Consider the following 19,174-nt stretch of genomic DNA (forward strand, 5'->3'; position numbering starts at 1 on the left):
AAAAAGGCTCGTGTCGATTGGTCGAAGGAAATGCTCAAAAAATACGGTTGTGGTGCTTCGAAATACGTCTATGACATCGTGACAGGTGATGAATCGTGGATTTACGCGTATGAGCCCGAAAGTAAGCAGTAGTCGACTGTATGGGTGTTTCAAGATGAGCCAAATCCAACAAAAGTAGTTCGCACACGAAGCACTTCCAAGCAAAGGGTCGCCTTTTTTTTCGGAAAAAACTGGACATGCCGCAACCGTACCACTAGAACAATGCTGAACAGTCAATTCTGAGTGATACACAACCATTTGTTTGCCAGTTGTCTTCCAAGAAATCAGTATAACCAACTGCCGAAGACGGATCACTCTTCACCACGACAATGCGAGCTCTCATACATCGGCTCAAACAACTGCATTTTTGAGCACCCAAAACATCGATTTGATGAGTCATCTGCCGTATAGTCCTGACTTGGCACCGAATGACTTCTTTTTATTCCCGCACGTAAAAAACAAACTAAGAGGTCAACGTTTTTCAACACTTGAAGAACCAGTTGCTGCATTCAGAATGCATGTTTCGGAGATACCTCAATCAGAGTGGCAGAAGTGCTTCGACAATTGGTTCAAACGCATGGAAAAATGTATATATCTTCATGGGGAATATTTTTCAAAACCAAGTGATTTTCGATTATTAATATTTGTTTTTATTCTCCAATCCCGAAATATAAAAGACAACCCTTCCACTTAGAATTGTCAATTATGTTTTCCACCAGAACTTACTAGTTGTAATCAATGGAAACACCCCCACTAATAACCTAGAAGTTTCAAGTTTCAAATTTGCACTAATGTTCGATTTGTTCGATTGATGGTCTATTTATTTTGGAAAAATTCATATTGAATATACACGACCGGTTTCGGTTTATTAGCAACTAGTTACTTGAAAATGGTCTAATAAACTGAAACCGGTCGTAACAAAAAAATAAACTTAGTAGAAATTAGACAATGGTAATTTTCTTCATTCTATACTTGCATTATTTCCGATAAATGTCCAGTCGCAATGTTTGTATTTCAAGTTCTGGAATCTGAATTTATCAATTTGTTGTCCTTATTCTATATCTACGAGTACTCTTCGAAAGTTACCCATAAATAATGTTTTCCTTTCGTTTCACATACTGAATAAACTATATACAGACATTCGAAGCTGGACATTTCAGCTACGAATCAACCAAGCGAATAAAGTAGTTTCCATCGGTGGTAGTTGATATAAATGTTTGTTTTCAGTTGAAACCGAACAAATTATGAACAGTTCAGAGGGAATTCCAAAAAATATTCAAATTAGTTGGGAGAGTTGTAGAGGTAAATGCAGCTTTGAGCGTTTGTTTAGGAACTTATTTTGAATTGAATTTCACCTTTTGATTTCGGAGAATTTATCTGCATCATTCCAGGGAACGATAATGTGTATCCTAGGAATGGATACTGAAGCCGTTGTATTAAATTTTCGGTCGAATAAACTCCGGTGAGTTGATTTCATAAAATAATAATACTGAAGTTATATAATCAATATTGATCCTAGTATTTCGCCTTCCGATTCTACGAAATTATTATGAGGATGCAATCTTTACAGTTCTTCAACATCTATGAAGGTATTCCCAGTTTTATCATTGAATACCCGAACGCAAGACACCGCAGATGAAATATTTTGTTCGCCACCTGTTTGTTCCGTTGTTACCAGCTGTGACAAATCACATTTTGTTCGAGTATTCTGTTAATGTTTTGCATTTACTAAAATCGTCAGTTCGGAATATTATTTGTTAATTGATATTTTCACGATTACTTTAGAATTGAACTAATTTCTTTGGATTAGTGGAAAAATTGTTTTCAAATGTGTGTTTTCATTTTTCATCTGTTGCAGTTTCATGTTTTGGTTTTGTATATATTCATCTCATAGACAGGTACATATTGTAATATAATATTTGATATTTCGGATTGAACTGGTGATTCAGGAATATACAATTATTTCGAGTAATTTGAATGAAGAACCTATTAAGAACTGAAGAAATAAAATCTGGTATATGTGTTGTGAAAATGTCTGGGAGAGCTGTTAAAATCGTTGTCTTTTTTATGAATTGGAAATTTATCACTCCCAGTATTAGTGTGGAACTAAATTAGCCATATGACTCCGATTAAACTGACTTCTGTCCTTCGTCGCCTAGGTAACTTGAAGCAAATCCAATTAAATTGGCAACTGCAAATTGATAGTAAGCTGAGATGTCAAAGTTTCGTATATCAATTTGCGAACAAAGTTTAGAAGTAACACACCAAACCAGTCGATTCGACTAGACCATGTAGTTCACAGGCCTAAATGTTAATTTGAGTAATGGAGAATTCTGAGAAAGATGTTGAATCAAATTAATTCAACTTTATTCAAAATAGCCTATAACGTTGAATTATTGCTTACCCAAATTGTTGTTATCCTGGAATTCAAGGCGAACAAGTTGTATCTCAAACTTTCTCAGAATCAATTATTACAAAGTTTTTCATTCCATCAACTTTCAGAATATATTCAGAAATGTTTTCAGCTATATTGAAGATGGTACGGTGAAAAGGGCACGCCAATATTTTGAATGGAACAGAGGAAAGTTGCGAGGATCATTTAAAATGTATGTTTATTTTTCTACGAATCGTTTTTAATTCATCATCAAATTAAAAAATGATTATTTATTTTCGAATTCGACTTTGTGGGTAAATGGATCCTTCTTATATTATCATATGTAGTTATGTTTGAAATTCAATATTCATTCTTCAGTTGAAATAAGATATATAAACTTGCCACAATGGCACAATATTAGATGAATATCTGAAGTGAATAATGTAATATCAATAATTCTAAGAGTAGGGCTACATTTCAAGAAATAGTACTTTTCTTAGTGTTTTTTTGTTAAGGCAAAATAACTGACAGAAAAAATCTGATATGTTTTTATTCAAATAATTAAACCTGAAAACATTCTTCGAAAAAATTTTTTTGTGAAAAAGTCAATATTGCGTGCTGTTTTTTGTAAATTTACCCTTTCACAATTTGAAGAATGAACAAAGCTTAGTCATTAGAGGTGTAATAGAAGGCGAACAGAAAAGTTCACCAGACAAAGTAAAAGACTGAAGGGTCCGAAATGAAAAAATGCTGGTTTGAGAATGACAATTGATATAATATCAAAGAATGTGAACTTTGTTATATTTTGACTTGCAACCCGCCCCGACTCCGCGAAGGTGTATAGCTGATATTAAATGTTAATTCACCCAGCGGGAATTTGAGGGCATGAACAAACAGTGGTAATTAGGTTAGGTTAGGTTAGGTTAGGTTCATGCCTTTTCCCCCGCGGCTGGTTTTCCGGTTGGAATATTTGAAAATCCTATTTTATTGCACATCTACAACATAAAACGAATACACATACAGAATATCAGCCTCCAAAATTATAGCGGAACCGAGAAACAGTGATGAAAAGGTGATTTTCATAGGGGAGAGGAGGTCCAGTTCGATTATTCGAAAATGCTTTCTTATTGTACATTTACACATAAAAAATGTCAGCCTTTGAAAATATAGCAGTACAAAAAAACAGTGATGAAAAAAAACTTCATTTCATGAACTCTTTTTTTTTCTCTGCAGCTGGCGCCACAGTTTGAATAATTCAAAAATAGTTTTTCATTTCGCATCTACAACATGGAAATAACCTACATACAAAATTTCAACCTCCGAAAATATAGCGGTACGGAGAAACAGGTGATTTTCATACATAAACGCTTCCATTTTACCCCAAGGCGCTCCACTTGAAATAATCCATTTTTTTAATCAGACATATATAATATAAAACGAACATACATACAAAATTTTAGCCTCCAAAAATATAGCCGTATATAGAAACAGTGATGAAAAGGTAACTCGCTCCTTCCATCCCACGGAGTACTCCCCAGATGAAATATTTGAAAATCCTTTCTTATGGCATATTAACATCTGTCTGTTGTTTTTTCGTTAATCAGCTGTCGCCCCCATACAAACGACAACTATCAGAAGTTGAGAAACTTGTGCGAGCTAAGGACTAACGAGGTCTTACCTTTCAACGTGTGATTCCTAACACCTAACAAAATGAAACAAACCTACATACGAAACGAGCTCTGAAAATTTAGCGGTACAGAGAAAAACTGATGAAAAGGTAACTTTCATATGTAAACGCTCCCCTTTTATTCTCAGTGCGGACGCCCCGGTTGTAATATTTCAAAATAATTTTTTATTGCACATCTACAACGTAAAACGAACCTACATGTTTTTCCATACAAACAAATGTATACGGCAAATAAATAGCTGCTGAATCAGAAACAAGATAAAATACTATTCTTCTCTTTCACCAGAGCTTGTGTGCGGAGAGATTGGATAAATCCAACCTCACTCACAAGTCAATAAAAATATTCTCAGACAGTCAAGCGGCGTTGAAAGCTCTTGGCTCCTACCGAGCAACGTCTAAATTGGTAGCAAACTGCAAAAAAAGACTCTCCTCGATAGGAAGACTAAACAGATTTTCTCTGGTCTGGATTCCTGGCCATACTGGCCTGGAAGGCAATGAAGCTGCTGACTCTCTTGCTGCAAGCGGCTTCATTGGACCAGAACCTGTCATTGGCATCGCTTTGGGCTTTGCCAAATAAAGATTGAACACCTGGATGGCAAGAAGATTCATGGAATTCTGGTAGAATCTTCCAGGATTGGCCCACTCCAAGGCATTTACTCACCCTCTGAAGCTTGACACCAAACAGTTGTTGGACTACAGTAGGGATGAACTAAGATGGCTAAGAGGCCTTCTTACAGGTCACTGTCATTTGAATCATGATACGCAGAGACTCGGACTGTCGGAAGAGAGTGTGTGTGTCCTCTGTCTGAAAAATGATGAAACTGCAGAGCATATACTTTGTGCCTGCCCCGCTGGGGGCTGAATCAGGTTCTTTGAGTTCGGCAGATCCGTACTCCCGCCATCTGACCTGAAAGACCACTCACCATACAAACTAATCGGCTTCGTTAAGAAGCTGGGCTCATTTGGCCATGTGTGAATAGGTGTGAGCCACAATAAACCCTTAGGGGTTGCGGTGGAGGGTCGAATAGACCCACTCACTTTAGACCTACGTACCTACCTCTCACCAGAGCTCGCATAAATATGAATACCGAAGTATATCAACAAAACTTTCATTTTATGTTCTGTTCAAATTTGGTCCGAACACAACCATTTTGGAATAATGCTTTGCCAATGGATAACATAATTATCTACCATTTCTCCAGTCATATCCTTCAATGGAGATTAAAGCTTGTCGCCCACTTGTCCGGCACAGCACAGCACGGCACGTCCTGTCAAAATACGGATAGGATTGAAACAATGAAAATGAATGGACAACCGCCCACTATCCCGGCTCGGCACAGCCAAGACCGTCCGCCGCCGGACAGGATTCCAGCCCCCCGATCGGAAATACTGAAAATATTTCTCCTCGTCTTCTTTCAGATCGTTGAAAAGATGATGAAACTCTCCTAGATTTGCCCTCTTTTGATAAATGGGATGGACCGACAACATTCTTTTTTGTAACTATTTCCCTTGAAATCGAACAAACAGCAGTATGCTGGTTGTCGCTGGACAAGTGGGCGATGCTACTACCCGTCGCCATCAGGCGTCGGACAGCGCCATGCTGTGCCGCACAAGTGAGCGACAAGCTTAACTCACTTTTTCAATTTCTGTTGCTTTGTTTGCCTTCAGATTGAAGTTTGGTGATACCTCTGCGATCAAAGTTTTCCCTCCAATCATATTCCTAAAAACTCTATTTCTTTGGTTTCATTAATAACGGTTTTGAAGTTTCAAACCCCATCGAAAATGAATCTAAGCAAAATAAATTAGATAAAAGAAAAAAAAGATGAATGAGCTGACGAAATTGAAAAATCGTATTATAACTTAGACGTGAACAGTATGAAATGATTTTTCCGTTGCTTTTCTACACCATGAAATTTAATTTCGAGCTACTCAAAGCTGTGGGATGTACGCTCGTAGATCCTACGCAAATGATACGAATCCCTTCCATTTCTGTAATTCTTTGGCATCCATATAGAAAGCGGTCTCCATATACAGATGAAGTTACATTAGCAGAAAATTTCTATATATAAAAACATAAAATGTCTTCTTTGGTTTATTATCAAATATATCAGGATATTATTTCGACAAATTAACTGAAATAATGATTTGTTCAGGCCTGTTTCGACTCAGCTACACTGTAGATTAATGGACTGACACCCATCAGAAAATAACTATTCCCCTGGCAAATACCACGAAGGGTGTTGGATTATATCCAAAAGGTGTCAATGCAGGAATCTTCACAGAAGTATTTCCTGCCTATGCTGTAGGCGATACAACTGCTGGAATCGATTTTCAATCATAGGAATGGGCACAGTTGCAGACCGGTTTCGGGCTATTTGACCTCTCGTCAGTACAAGGTAGTGACCAGCATCAACCTGAAGTTGATGATATTCCATAATTAAAAATCGAATTCCCCTCAGAGTATCATTCCTCTAACCAGCAGTTGTATCGCCTACAGCATATGCAGAAAATATGTCTTTGAAGATACCTGCACTGACGACACCTGTTGGATATAATCTAACGCCCTTCGTGGTATTAGCCAGGGAAATAGTTGTACTCTGATAGGTGTCAGTCGATTAACAGTAGAGCAGATACAGGGCTTCCATGACGTATTCCCTGGGGGACGTAATTACGTTAGTAACTGCGAAAGAGAGGTGTGCGACGTGATCGATGCATAGAAGGATGGAATGAGTATCGGATAGATTCAGCTGAGAGATAGAAACTTGTTTGAATTATAAAAATAAGGGTATAATCATAATGAATGAAAAATCGTCTCTTTCGCACTCACTAACTTAATTACGTCTTCTAGGGAATACGTCATGGAAGCCCTGTATCTGCTCTACTATTAACCTACACCTGTAGTGTAGGTGAGTCGAGACTGACCTGAACAAATTGTTCTTTTAATTAATTTGATTTACAGCCAGTCTTCAAGTATGTCCACTGAATATATGTGAATATTTCGATAAATTTGATATTTTTTTTGAGGACAAAACACAAGCACTACATGAACATCGTTAAATCGCTTCCAGAGCGGTGCCTGTACGGTATTTGCGATTCACATTGGATTTGAATCGCTGGAGATTAAATCCATTTGGAAAAACATACCCAGGAAGTTTATTCCACATAAACGCAGTTCTCCAGATGAAAGAGTTCTTAAACAGTAAAGTTCGAGGTGTACTGAGTTGAACCTCAAAACGATGAGCAGCCACAGTCTGTCGCGTATTTCTTATATGTACCACTCTAGGTGGAATCAAATGTGCAGAGTCACTTGAACACTTCCTGTGAAAATATCTATAGAAGATATACTGATTTACCTGAATATTTGATACAATTCGAGGTTGAAGAGAAATTCGAAGAGTTAAACTCGTTTTTTATGCAGTAATTTTATACTGAAAGAACTATCATCCTTTGAACTGTCAAAAATTCTGTTACTTAGTCAAAATTTCATTTATAAAAAATTAAAGTTGAAATAAATCGAGTGTCAGACACACTGCTGTTTGTGTCTGATCTTTCCTGAACTGATGAGAAGTAATAACTCGAAACCGGTCTGTAAGTGATCTACTCGATTGATTTCAGCATTTCAGATTTCATGCTGCTAGATGAACGGGAAACATCTGCGAGACCAACCTCTGTAAGCTATCTTGCATAAATGTCTATCGGATATAATTCAATATCCAACGTGGTATTAGCCAGTGAAGTAGTTGTTTTCCGGCAGCCATCTGCCAGACCCAACTGTGTAGGCGAGTTGGGAGAGAAAAATATTTCAAGATTGCATTTCGAAATATTCATTTTCTCAAGTATTTCAGATTGTTTTTTTATGATCCGACAATTGAATACTCCCAAAATTTCAACTTCGAGCCACTCTTTCAATTGAAAATTAAATAAAACTAACTTTTCTAATGGCGTTTCAAGGTGAGTGATGTTGTGCCTCGATATGCGATTGATGCAACGACTTCGAGGTGAAAGAACAGCCGAAGATCAAGCTGCGAGGGACAGAGACAGATCGAAAAGTGTTTGTGTAACAAGTTTCAGAAGCAAACCACCGAGAGATGTCAGTGCTTTCAAGCTTTTTCACAGGAGAGCCAGCAGTGCAATGTAAGAATTTTAGGATTAGTCTTTGAATTATAATAGAGGTGAAATGCACCAAATGAAATATTTTTTTCAGGAATTAGCTAGTGTATCAACTCTTCTCAGAATATTTAAGAAGTTATATGGTACGGAACCTATAACGAAGTAAAAACCGTATTTCCTCATAGAAATATAGTTTGACAATTTGTTAAAAAAGTCGATTTTCAATTCTGAGAATCTGTTTCTGTACATAAAATTTCATATCTTTCTTTCAACCTTCTACTTTACAGTTCAACTCCTTTAAAATTCTGTAATGAAATTGGGAGTTGACTTGTACTCTGTTCAAAATGTATTGAAATAAATCATTGATACAGCCTTCCTTTCCTTTGCCAAAATTTAAATTTCAAACATTCAGTAAAAAAATAGTGGGAATGCCATTGTACAATTGTCCACTACAGATTTACTCCATGTAGAATTGCTGGCGGATCAGCACACCTAAATTTGTTGGTCCATAGCATGCTTGTCAAAATCACCATACACGTCCTAACATGTTCGATAGTTTGCATGTGTTAGTGAGGATTGGCAATTCGTAGAGCATGTTCGTGTATAGCGGCTATTGAAGATCTATTTTTCAAATCATTAATATCCGTAATAGAATTTGAGATATTTACTAGAATTGAACAATTCTTTTTTGTTCAACTCAATTATTCATGACTTTCAAACTATAAATTTGGGTGACACGTAAATTACAATAGGTGAAATTATGAAGCGACTGACATCTCAGTAATAATTTTCTGTGACAGAGAACTCAAATTTTGCGAACTTTTCAACTAATCTAACATCAGTAAAACAGACAGATGGAGGCGGATTTCTACTAACCGGACAAAACCACAAGAAAACAGCAACTATGTCGATTTTGACAGAACACAAACTTGAGTTGTAAAAATAATAAATATTTTGGAGACTTCGTGTCGCGGGCGAATGTTTTTGTCAACAACAAAATGCCCTGTTGACAGGCGGAGAGATCAAAATTTTTCGGTGTTTTGTCTTTGTTTTTGTAAACAGAGTTCGCTACGTGAAAACGGTCGGCGTCAACAAGCAACTATTCATATATAACATATCTATAACTTGTATTCTGTTTGAAAATTTTTGTTCAACTACATTCAACAAGTCCTCGAATCCGTGATGAGACATTCTTAGAGATTTTAGAGAAGTACGAAACGATGAACTCAGTTCCATCTATTCATATGTCATTTATCAAGACCTGCTACAATTTCATTTGTTCCATAATATATTCGTCTTTTCAACAACGATCTCACCTGTTTTTTTTTGCTTTGTCTCCAAAGATACAATTATAAAAAATCGCAGCCCATTATAAAAACATTGTGTAGAGAAGGCATGATGGAAACTGATTTTGTAGTGGAGGTGATAGAGAACATTTTACAACAAAACACGCGACTCAGACTAATTTTTGTCTGTTCGATGGGATTTGTGTTTGTTTTCGAAGCTAAAACAAGTCTTTTGTTTTTGTTTCTGAAAACGAAATTAGTAGCAAGCGAGTCTGTTTGGTGGACAGACAACAAGGAGATTGCGGTTGATGTATTTGTTGATATTGAAGGAGCATTTGACAATGCGCTACCTAAATCTATAGGATTGTCTCTGGCTAGAAAGGGTATAGAATCGACCATAACTGGCTGGATCTATGCCATGCTAGTAAACAGAACTGAAACTACGACTCTTCAAGGCGAGGCTATCAGGTTCAGGGTCACCAGGGGCTGCCCTCAAGGAGGGGTACTATCTCCCCTTCTGTGGTCGCTCCTGGTGGATAGTCTGCTTGATGCCCTCGACAGAAGAAATATTGATCTGCAAGCTTATGCAGATGACCTTGTCATCCTGGCAAGGAACCGGTTCGGGAAAGGTAGCTTGTAATATCCTCCAAAGCGCCTTGCACGTTGTTCACAGTTGGTGCCTGAGGGAGCAGATGTCTGTCAACCCCAGCAAAACTGTGTTAAGGAAGGAAGGAAATTGGACAATCTAACGCCACTTTCCTTCAATGGTGTGGTCATTCCATTTGGAACGGAGGTGAAATATCTTGGCTTTGTTCTTGATAGAAGACTCACCTGGAACGCTCACTTGAAAAAAGTTTTACACAAAGCCAAACTGTCTCTATGGACATGTCGATGGATTTCCGGTAAAACTTGGGGTTTAGGTCCCAAACAAATCCATTGGATTTATGTGATGATTGTCAGACCAATGATCACGTAGGGTGCAATCGCTTGGTGGCCGAAGGCTTTACAGAAAACGGCCCAAGCGAAGTTCTCTGGCTTACAGAGACAGGCTTGTCTGGCTATCAGTGTTGCCATCAGTACCACACCGTCAGCGGCCATGGAGATCCTTCTAGATCTATCTCCTCTCCACATTTTTCTGGAAAGAGAGGCTAGATGGACTGCATACAGACTTGTGCACATTGCCAATTGCACAAATCATTTCAATGCAGAGTGCAACAGACTGTTAGTTCATATTGGAAATCACAGCATTCTGGAAATGACCTCTGACTTTATGCCCCCAACTGTCAACTACGAACTGCCTTATAAAGTACTATTCCCGAGTAGAGAGGACTGGAACCTGCGGGAAAAGGAAATTTTAAGAGCAGATAGTTGTTGGTTCACAGATGGATCAAAAACACCTTCCGGTTTTGGTGCAGGTGTTTTCAGTCGCAGACCCAGGACCGAGTTATCTACCTGCCTAGGAACCTATGCGACTGTATTTCAAGCGGAAATTTACGCTATTGAATTGTGTGCGGAGAGATTGGATAAATCCAACCTCACTCACAAGTCAATAAAAATATTCTCGGACAGTCAAGCGGCGTTGGAAGCTCTTGGCTCCTACCGAGCAACGTCTAAATTGGTAGCAAACTGCAAAAAAATACTCTCATCGATAGGAATACTAAACAGATTATCTCTGGTCTGGATTCCTGGCCATATTGGCCTGGAAGGCAATGAAGCTGCTGACTCTCTTGCAAAAGAGGGTGCTGCAAGCGGCTTCATTGGACCACAACCTGGCATTGGCATCGCTTTGGGCTTTGCCAAACAAACACTTAACACCTGGATGGCTAGAAGAGTTATGGACTTCTGGCAGAATCTTCCAGGATTAGCTCATTCCAAGGCGTTTATTCACCCTTCGAAGCTTGATTCCAAACAGTTGTTGGACTACAGTAGGGATGAACTGCGATGTCTAACAGGCCTTCGTACAGGTCACTGTCATTTGAGTCATCACATGCAGAGACTTGGACTGTCGGAAGACAATGTGTGTCGCCTCTGTCTGGAAAATGATGAAACTGCAGAGCATATACTTTGTGCCTGCCCCGCTGGGGACCGAATCAGGTTCTTTGAGTTCGGCAGATCCGTACTCTCACCATCTGACCTGAAAGACCACTCACCATACAAACTAATCGGCTTCGTCAAGAAGCTGGGTATATCTGGCCAAGTGTGAATAGGTGTGAGCCACAATAAACCCTTATGGTTTACGGTGGAGGGTCGAATAGACCCACTCACTCTAGACCTACCCACCTACCTACCTGTTTGGTGGAAATTCCTCTTGAGTAATGCCAATCTCATTGTTCATTTCGACCAGAATGAATAGAGTTTTCGCAGGCAGTAGTGCATTTCTACGAGCTACATCATCAGTTTACACATCTGGCGCGTTAATATACAATTGTTCTTACTCCGACATATGGAGTGACACTTTTCAAAATTGTTGCAGATGGATTTATAGATTGAGTATCAGGGAAGTAACGCAAACGCAAGCCGTTCCGTAGATACATAAAGTGCAAGATTCAAGGTTCAATTGCAACCACAGCAATAGAAAAAGCAAATCTACTAGCTGTACAATTTGCGTCCCACTCCACAGTCTGGAAAAGGCCCCTCCCACTATTTCCACACTAGAATCCACAATGCTGACAATTACTTTTCGGCAACGTTCTAGTCAGGCGATTGAAACAGCTCAATATCATAAAGGTGTCTGCCCAACTAGCAATTTTATATTTCATAGTGGTTGTGAAAACGTTTCGGAAAAACAAATTATAAAACTGAATTTGTCCCAGAAATGTTTTCAATGTATTTATAAAACAGCTATAAATAGGAAATTGGCACCGTTTCATAGAACATCAGAGTCTTTATCAATATTTTGTAAGGCCTTCTACAAACACTACAATACAGTTTTATAAACATTTCGGCAGTTACTATAAAATAATTTAAATACAATTTTATAACAGTTTTTCGGTAATTCCAAGTAAGCTTTATGAAACATAAAACGATAACGATAAAATAGTGTTAAAAAGTAATTTTGTATTGGACACTAGGAAAATATTATAGATATGTCACCAACTAAAAACTAACAAATCGAAACGTTTGTGCCATTTTAATAATTTCACTTCTGTACTTACAAAACTGTTAGAGACATTGTTTATGCTTCAAAGATTGATATTTTAACTGTGCGAATAAAACTTTATTAACAAATATATAGCCTATTATTAGTAAAATTTAAGCGCGCAATCCATTTATTGAAATTTTGGAAAAAATTATTAATTATACCAAAATTTACTCTGTCGCCGTTTCAATTTTCTAGTCGCAAATCAACTTTGTTTGTTCTAAATAATATAATTATATAATATCTATATACTTTTTATCTATAAATATCACTATATGTGCAGTAATTCATATTTTCAACTCATCTAATGGCAGTATTCCGAATTGCTATCATTTTAAAATGGGGTCGTTCTATAAAATAATTTTGTATCAATAGCAAGAGTGTTAGTGTGTTTTAGCTTTTATGTTACCACTATAAAACTGTTGAGAAACACTTAGTTCTAGGAGTGATGGTATTGCGGCAGGGTCGGACTTCTTTTATAGTTATAGATTTCTATAAAAATGAAGACGGGATTTCTCACGTATTGTTTGGATAAATATTATCTGTCGGGATGTTTTGGCTAAGAAGCTTCTTCCATCCATTATAAAGGCTGAATTGCAAAGAAGTGTTGAACTGATGATTTGAGTGTATATAAACATGGTGCGGATTTTAATCATCAACAACCTTTTCCTGTTTTTAGCAAGAACAAAATTGAAGCACTAGGTAACGCGAGCCTTAGTCTAAAACGAACCACTTTTCTTAATTTTTTTCCGATGATCAATATTACACGACATTATTAGGTATATATATTTATTGGGACGCTAGTCAAATAACGACCTCTAAAATCAATATCAGCTGGTTCTTCTCAAATGCTCCATTTTATTCTTGGCGATAGCAAATTTATATTAGCGGAAGCAATTTGATTTTATAACAGTTATTTTTATTGTTTTGGAATTGTATAGTAAATATATCATACTACGAAATGTTTGGGAAATTATCATTAAAGTGACAATATGGTAATGAAAACAAAATTGTTGTCGAAAGCATTGCACTAAAATAATTTCATTGAAGCTACAGGAAGCAGTTATAAAATAATTTCGACATAGTTTCATAAAGAGCATAAAAACCTCACAGAAAAGTGCTATACAACTGCTACAAAACAATTTACTTTTACAGGAAAATATTTTTAATAAGTTAATTGTAAAAACGTTTCTGTGATAATTTCGTGACTATTTTATAAAGGATTCTTAATTTTATTTTATAAACGTTTCTATGACAAATTTATAAAACAATTATATTGCTTACAATTCTATTATGTCTAATATAATCAAATAGCATTTTGAAAGTAATTATAAAATACCAACAAAATAAAACTGTTGCAGCACCATGAAATTATAAAACAATTTTGCTGGTTGGGTGGTCCTGATGAAGTGCCCGTCATCGTACTTGAAAAGTGCGTCAATAAAACCGAACCAGACTTTTCAACCTGTCTTACACGGAAAGGGCTTTTTCTTCTTGTTGGAAGATTACTCGCGTTCGGCTCATTCCGTTGAATGCACATAGGTTGTCGGTCCAGACAATTTCTGTGGCGAAGCACCTACCATTTTATATTTTACATTTACTGGTATGCCCTGTTTCACAGGAACACATTGACAGTTACAGTCATTTCTTCAATACAATCTTCAAAACATTTGTAGAATTATTATTTTTGAAAATTTTTCGCTGAGAAAAATAACATTGTCAATAATATTGAATTCAAAATATTTTTTGTGTATTTTTTACCAAGTATAGACTCATAGAAGTGATCATTTTTAAAAAAAAAATTTCATGGGGGAATCAAATGGGCAATAAAAGGTGTTCTGGGGAAAAAAGGTTTTTGGCTTTCCATCTTTATGAAAATTAAATAAATTTAAAAACATTTCAGATGATGCAATTTAAAAAAAATAACTCACCACACGATGTGTAGATCATGCAAAGAAGTAACTTTCAGACACAAACTAGAAGGAAAATCCTCTCGAAACAGATACTTCCGTATAAACTTTGAATTACACGAAAGAAAAATATTTTCGAAACAAAAATTTTATATGAAAACTGAATTATACATAAAGAATTCTCTAAATAGTTTGTATTCCAAACATGGAAATGAATCAGACATCAGTCACAGGATTGCTACACAATATAGTAAATGAAAGAGGTGAAATTTCACTTACATTCAACACTGTCATCCTCACTGGAAGGAATCCGACGTTTCGCCGTAAGATTCAGCTCTTCAGTACCAAATCTGGATAACATTATAGGAAAAAACACTCAAATCATTCATTAAATTACGATTACAACTTTATGTCACGAATGAGTTCATTCTACTCAGGCCATAGATGACAGTACGTAATGACCTTCACTTATTTGATAAAATTCAGCCAAAAATTAATCTCTCTTAAAAATATACTCATTTCAATGTTGAAAAGGTGTTCTATCTAAAAAAAGAAAAGAAATGATTTGAGGTTTCATTCAGCCTTTTGACATTATTTAATAGTCTCAATTTTTTTCGAAGTGCTTTTCTGATGAAATCTAAATGTGCCATTTGTTAAAAAAAACGGATTTTGATACGCAGCGCATCTACTTGGTAGGTACTCTGTATGATGAAGAATATTTCAAATAGCACATCACAAATGTATCTATAACTTTAACGAAGGAAACATTTTTTGATGACTTCTGCATATTGAACCTTTAATGGAAACTTGATATGAAACTCCCATTATTTTCGCGAAAATTTTTTGCCAAAAAAATTATCCTATCAAATTTGTCTATTTCTAGTCATGTGTGTCGAAATAACCAATGAAACCATCATTACACTGATAACTACCCATGGATAGTTTTCACGGGTAGTTATCACTTATGTCATGACATTGCTAAGCAACCAACACAATAAAGTTGTTTGACATTTCAGTAATTCAATTTATTTCGAAAATGTCACTTCCTCGATATACGAATTGTTCTTTTAATAACTGTGTGTTCAATAAATAATTTTGTTCGAATTGCAAAAAATTTTCTCACCGAATATCCCTCGAACATTGATAAATAACTCATAATTTTATCACAACTTCCTCAAGCACGTTATTTTAGGTAACATCCCTCCGCCTTCGGCGTCGGGATGTTACCAAATAACGTGCTTTCGAAAACTGTGATAAAATTATTTCGTTAGTTATCAATGTCCTTGGGATATTATAGCTGATAATTTCCAAAAAGTTATAATTTTCATCAAGCAGCGTTTCAGTATTTTGAAAATATTTACAATAATTTCATGATTTTCATTCGGCTAATAGATTCATGATATGAAATAAATATTTTTTTTCAAATATTGATTATTTTGATGGTTTTGATGTTTGTTTCAAGTAGCTGCACACCAAAAGTGGACATTGATATTCGAATGGTTCACTTCATTTTGTTTATTGAACACGTCTGAGGAAGTCAATGCATAGTGTAACATGTGTTGCCGTTTTGTAAACTGTTTAGTAGAAATTCCGTCATGAAGTGTTACTTGAATTAGTGATTTTCATCAGTATCGGCAAATTCCATCTGATACGACATAAGAATTTAGAGTCGACAGTAAGTCCCAAGAAACGGACCGATTCTAATCAATAGTCGATTGTGATGTTGAATTTGGTTTTTGATCTTGAAACTGAATCTCACCATAAATCACCGATCAAAGTACGTGCTCAACTTCAAATAATGTTTTAGTATTTGTTTCAAGTAGGTAGCTGTACACCAAAAGTAGTAATCATTGGAAGGAAACTAGTTGATTGATTATTATGTCGTCTGACAAATACTTTTCAATCTTTTTGAAAACTGTGGATAATCAGTTTCAATACAATATTTCACATTTGTGCTTGAGCTTAAGTGGTCGCAAACCAATATGTATGAACATTATTTTAATTTGAAAGAAATTTCATATCATTCAATTCACTGTTTTCAACATTATATTGATATTATCACATATCCATTCCTTTTGAAATATTGATGACACTGAAAATTCAGATTATCACAGGTTTGATTGTCAACTTTAGGTTATTGCAAACCAGAGTAAGACTTGTTTAGAACACTTTTGTTCATATAAAAAATATTTCTATGAAATTATTCTCTATAATATACAGTGTGACCCATTTTCAATGGAAACACCCCCCTAAAATTTGAAGTTGTAAATCGATTTCGATGATTTTTTTTTTAAATGTCAAGTACTAAAAGGTCTACCTTGGGACAAAATTGGAAATGTTTATTGAAGTTTCAGGGCACAGTACGATATTTTTTCTTAGTCGAAAATCGGGATTTTTTATTGGCGATTTTTTTATTGAAAAATCACTACCCCACTGGATTCAGAGTGCCTATAAATAGGTGTGACCAAAATTTCATTGAAAAATATTCATTATTAACAAAGTTATGACAACTTCGAAAACTCACACAGCTAACAGTCACAATATATCATTTTTTTTATGATTTCAACAATAAAGTGCCGCCAGATGAAAAAAGAACAAATAGCGTAAATATTTTTAATGAAAATAACTGAATTACATTCACACAATTGAACTAACAATGAAGCAAAAAAATTTAATAAACGTAACTTATAACTAATTATTGAAACGTTTCGATTCAGTGCAACAATTAATTCTAACTCATATTATAGTAGCCTCTACTAATCCACCACGTATTTCGATACATGTGTCGTAGCGCTTACGAATGTTTCTGATTACGTTCCTTAGTTCTTGAGGGCTAATATCTGCACAAACCTGTCGAATTCTTGCACAAAGTTCATTTCTATCTCTTGAGCGGTTTTTGTAAACCTTTTGTATGAGAAGTCCCCAGAGAAAAAAGTCCAAAACTGTGAGGTCTGGAGATCTGGGTGGCCACTCTATAAACGAACTACCACGGCCTATCCATCGGTTTGGAAAATGTTCGTTAAGCCATTGCCTCACAGCTCTGGCATAATGAACTGAACACCCATCTAACTGGACAATTAATTTTGATTGTTCATTGATTGGCAGCTCGTGAATAACATCCCAAAACTCTGTGTTAAAACATTCTGGAAACCTCTGCGCATTATTGTTTTCCTCAAAAAAGAAGGGACCAATAATTCGTTCGTTCAATATCCCACACCAGATGTTGATTTTTTGGGAATACTGGCTTTTACAGTTTATTACCCAGTTAGGATTATCCGCTGCCCAATAGCGACAATTCTGTGATGACACCTCCATTTGTAGTGAAAGTGGCTTCGTCGGTATATGAAATATTTTTTAGGAAATTTCTATCGTTTAAATATTCCCCTTGGGCCCATAAACAATATTCCAGGCGTCTTGCTTCGTCGCCTTCTTGAAGTGTGTGTAAAAATTTTGTCTTGAAAGGTTTAATATTCTTCGCCTTGAGACATCTCCGAATAGTTTCTCGTGAAATATTCAAATCTAAAGTGGCATTCCTTATACTGGCATTAGGATCATTTCCGAAATAATCTAAAATGATTTGATCATTCCTGTCATTCCTGTTTCGTCTTTGTACAGGATTACTTTTTAACATCTTTTTTGATACTGCACCAGTTTAATTGAATATTTTATTTATTTTATTTACCGTACCGCAGCTAATACGAGGACGATCTGGATGTCTCTCATTAAATACTCTACATAGATAGATAGATAGATAGATAGATATTCATTTAACTATGTAACTCATACATGATATGGTTTATAGCAAGTCAATCACAATTAATATATCATATTGAATGAATACATAATAACATTATCTAAAAGCCTTCAGGTATACAATATAAAATATATCACACATAAATTGGGTAATACACGTCAAAATTGAATTTTTGTCTGAATAAACTCGTCTCTAGAATAAAAACAATGTTTGAGAAGATAATTTTTTACATTAATTTTGAACAATTTCTCGTTCATAGATCTAAATTCGCAGGGCAATTTATTATATAGTTTAAAATTTAATGAATTTTTCTCAGATTTGGACAACCTGTAACGTGGCAATACTAAATCATCAGCCGTAGCAGCCCGGGTAGTGTAATGATGCAGGCCAGAAACTTTTTGTATATTCTGCCTTTCTGAATGGATTTCTAGTAAATTTTAGTATATATACACACAAAGGAGTCGTAGAATCCTCATTGTTTTGAACAGTGGTTGACAGTGGTCTCTATACCTAGCCCCAGCTAATAGTCTTATTGCGCGTTTTTGTAACCTGAATATTTTTGAGGAATCAACAGCATTACCCCACAGAATCGCACCATAGCTGATCACAGAATGAAATAATCCAAAATAAACATTTTTTAACATGCTCAAATTGAGGCAGTACCTGAGCTGTCTAAGCAAAAATAAGAGACTGGATAGTCTCTTACTCAATATATCTATATGAGGAGTCCAGTTCAAACGATCATCTAAAACAACCCCAAGCAATTTACAATGCTTACCTAACGTGATCTGATTATTACAGGAAATTATGAGGTTTTGTGTCTTCCCTTTATTCAGTCGAAGGTTATTGGCAGAGAACCAAACTTCCGCTTTAGT

The 19,174-nt window shown here is 35.9% G+C and overlaps 1 protein-coding gene across 4 annotated transcripts in view; it reads left to right on the top strand.

Annotated features, from left to right (window-relative positions):
• The window catches only part of LOC111513790 (GTPase-activating Rap/Ran-GAP domain-like protein 3), a 574,796-nt gene that overhangs the window by 377,165 nt on the left and 178,457 nt on the right, over window positions 1-19,174 (top strand). The window contains exon 2 of one of the 4 annotated variants that reach the window (XM_074169580.1): window positions 8,052-8,234. The exons of the other annotated variants lie outside the window; for them this stretch is intronic. Coding sequence (XP_074025681.1) covers window positions 8,059-8,234 — 176 coding nt within the window. The 5' untranslated portion in view covers window positions 8,052-8,058. The remainder of the gene's footprint in view (window positions 1-8,051; window positions 8,235-19,174) is intronic. 4 annotated transcript variants of the gene reach the window in all.

The sequence above is a fragment of the Leptinotarsa decemlineata genome, unplaced genomic scaffold (genome assembly GCF_025532065.1).
Source record: "Leptinotarsa decemlineata unplaced genomic scaffold, Ldec_3_MD MMD2_P_RNA_scaffold_5, whole genome shotgun sequence".
Lineage (NCBI taxonomy): Eukaryota > Metazoa > Arthropoda > Insecta > Coleoptera > Chrysomelidae > Leptinotarsa > Leptinotarsa decemlineata.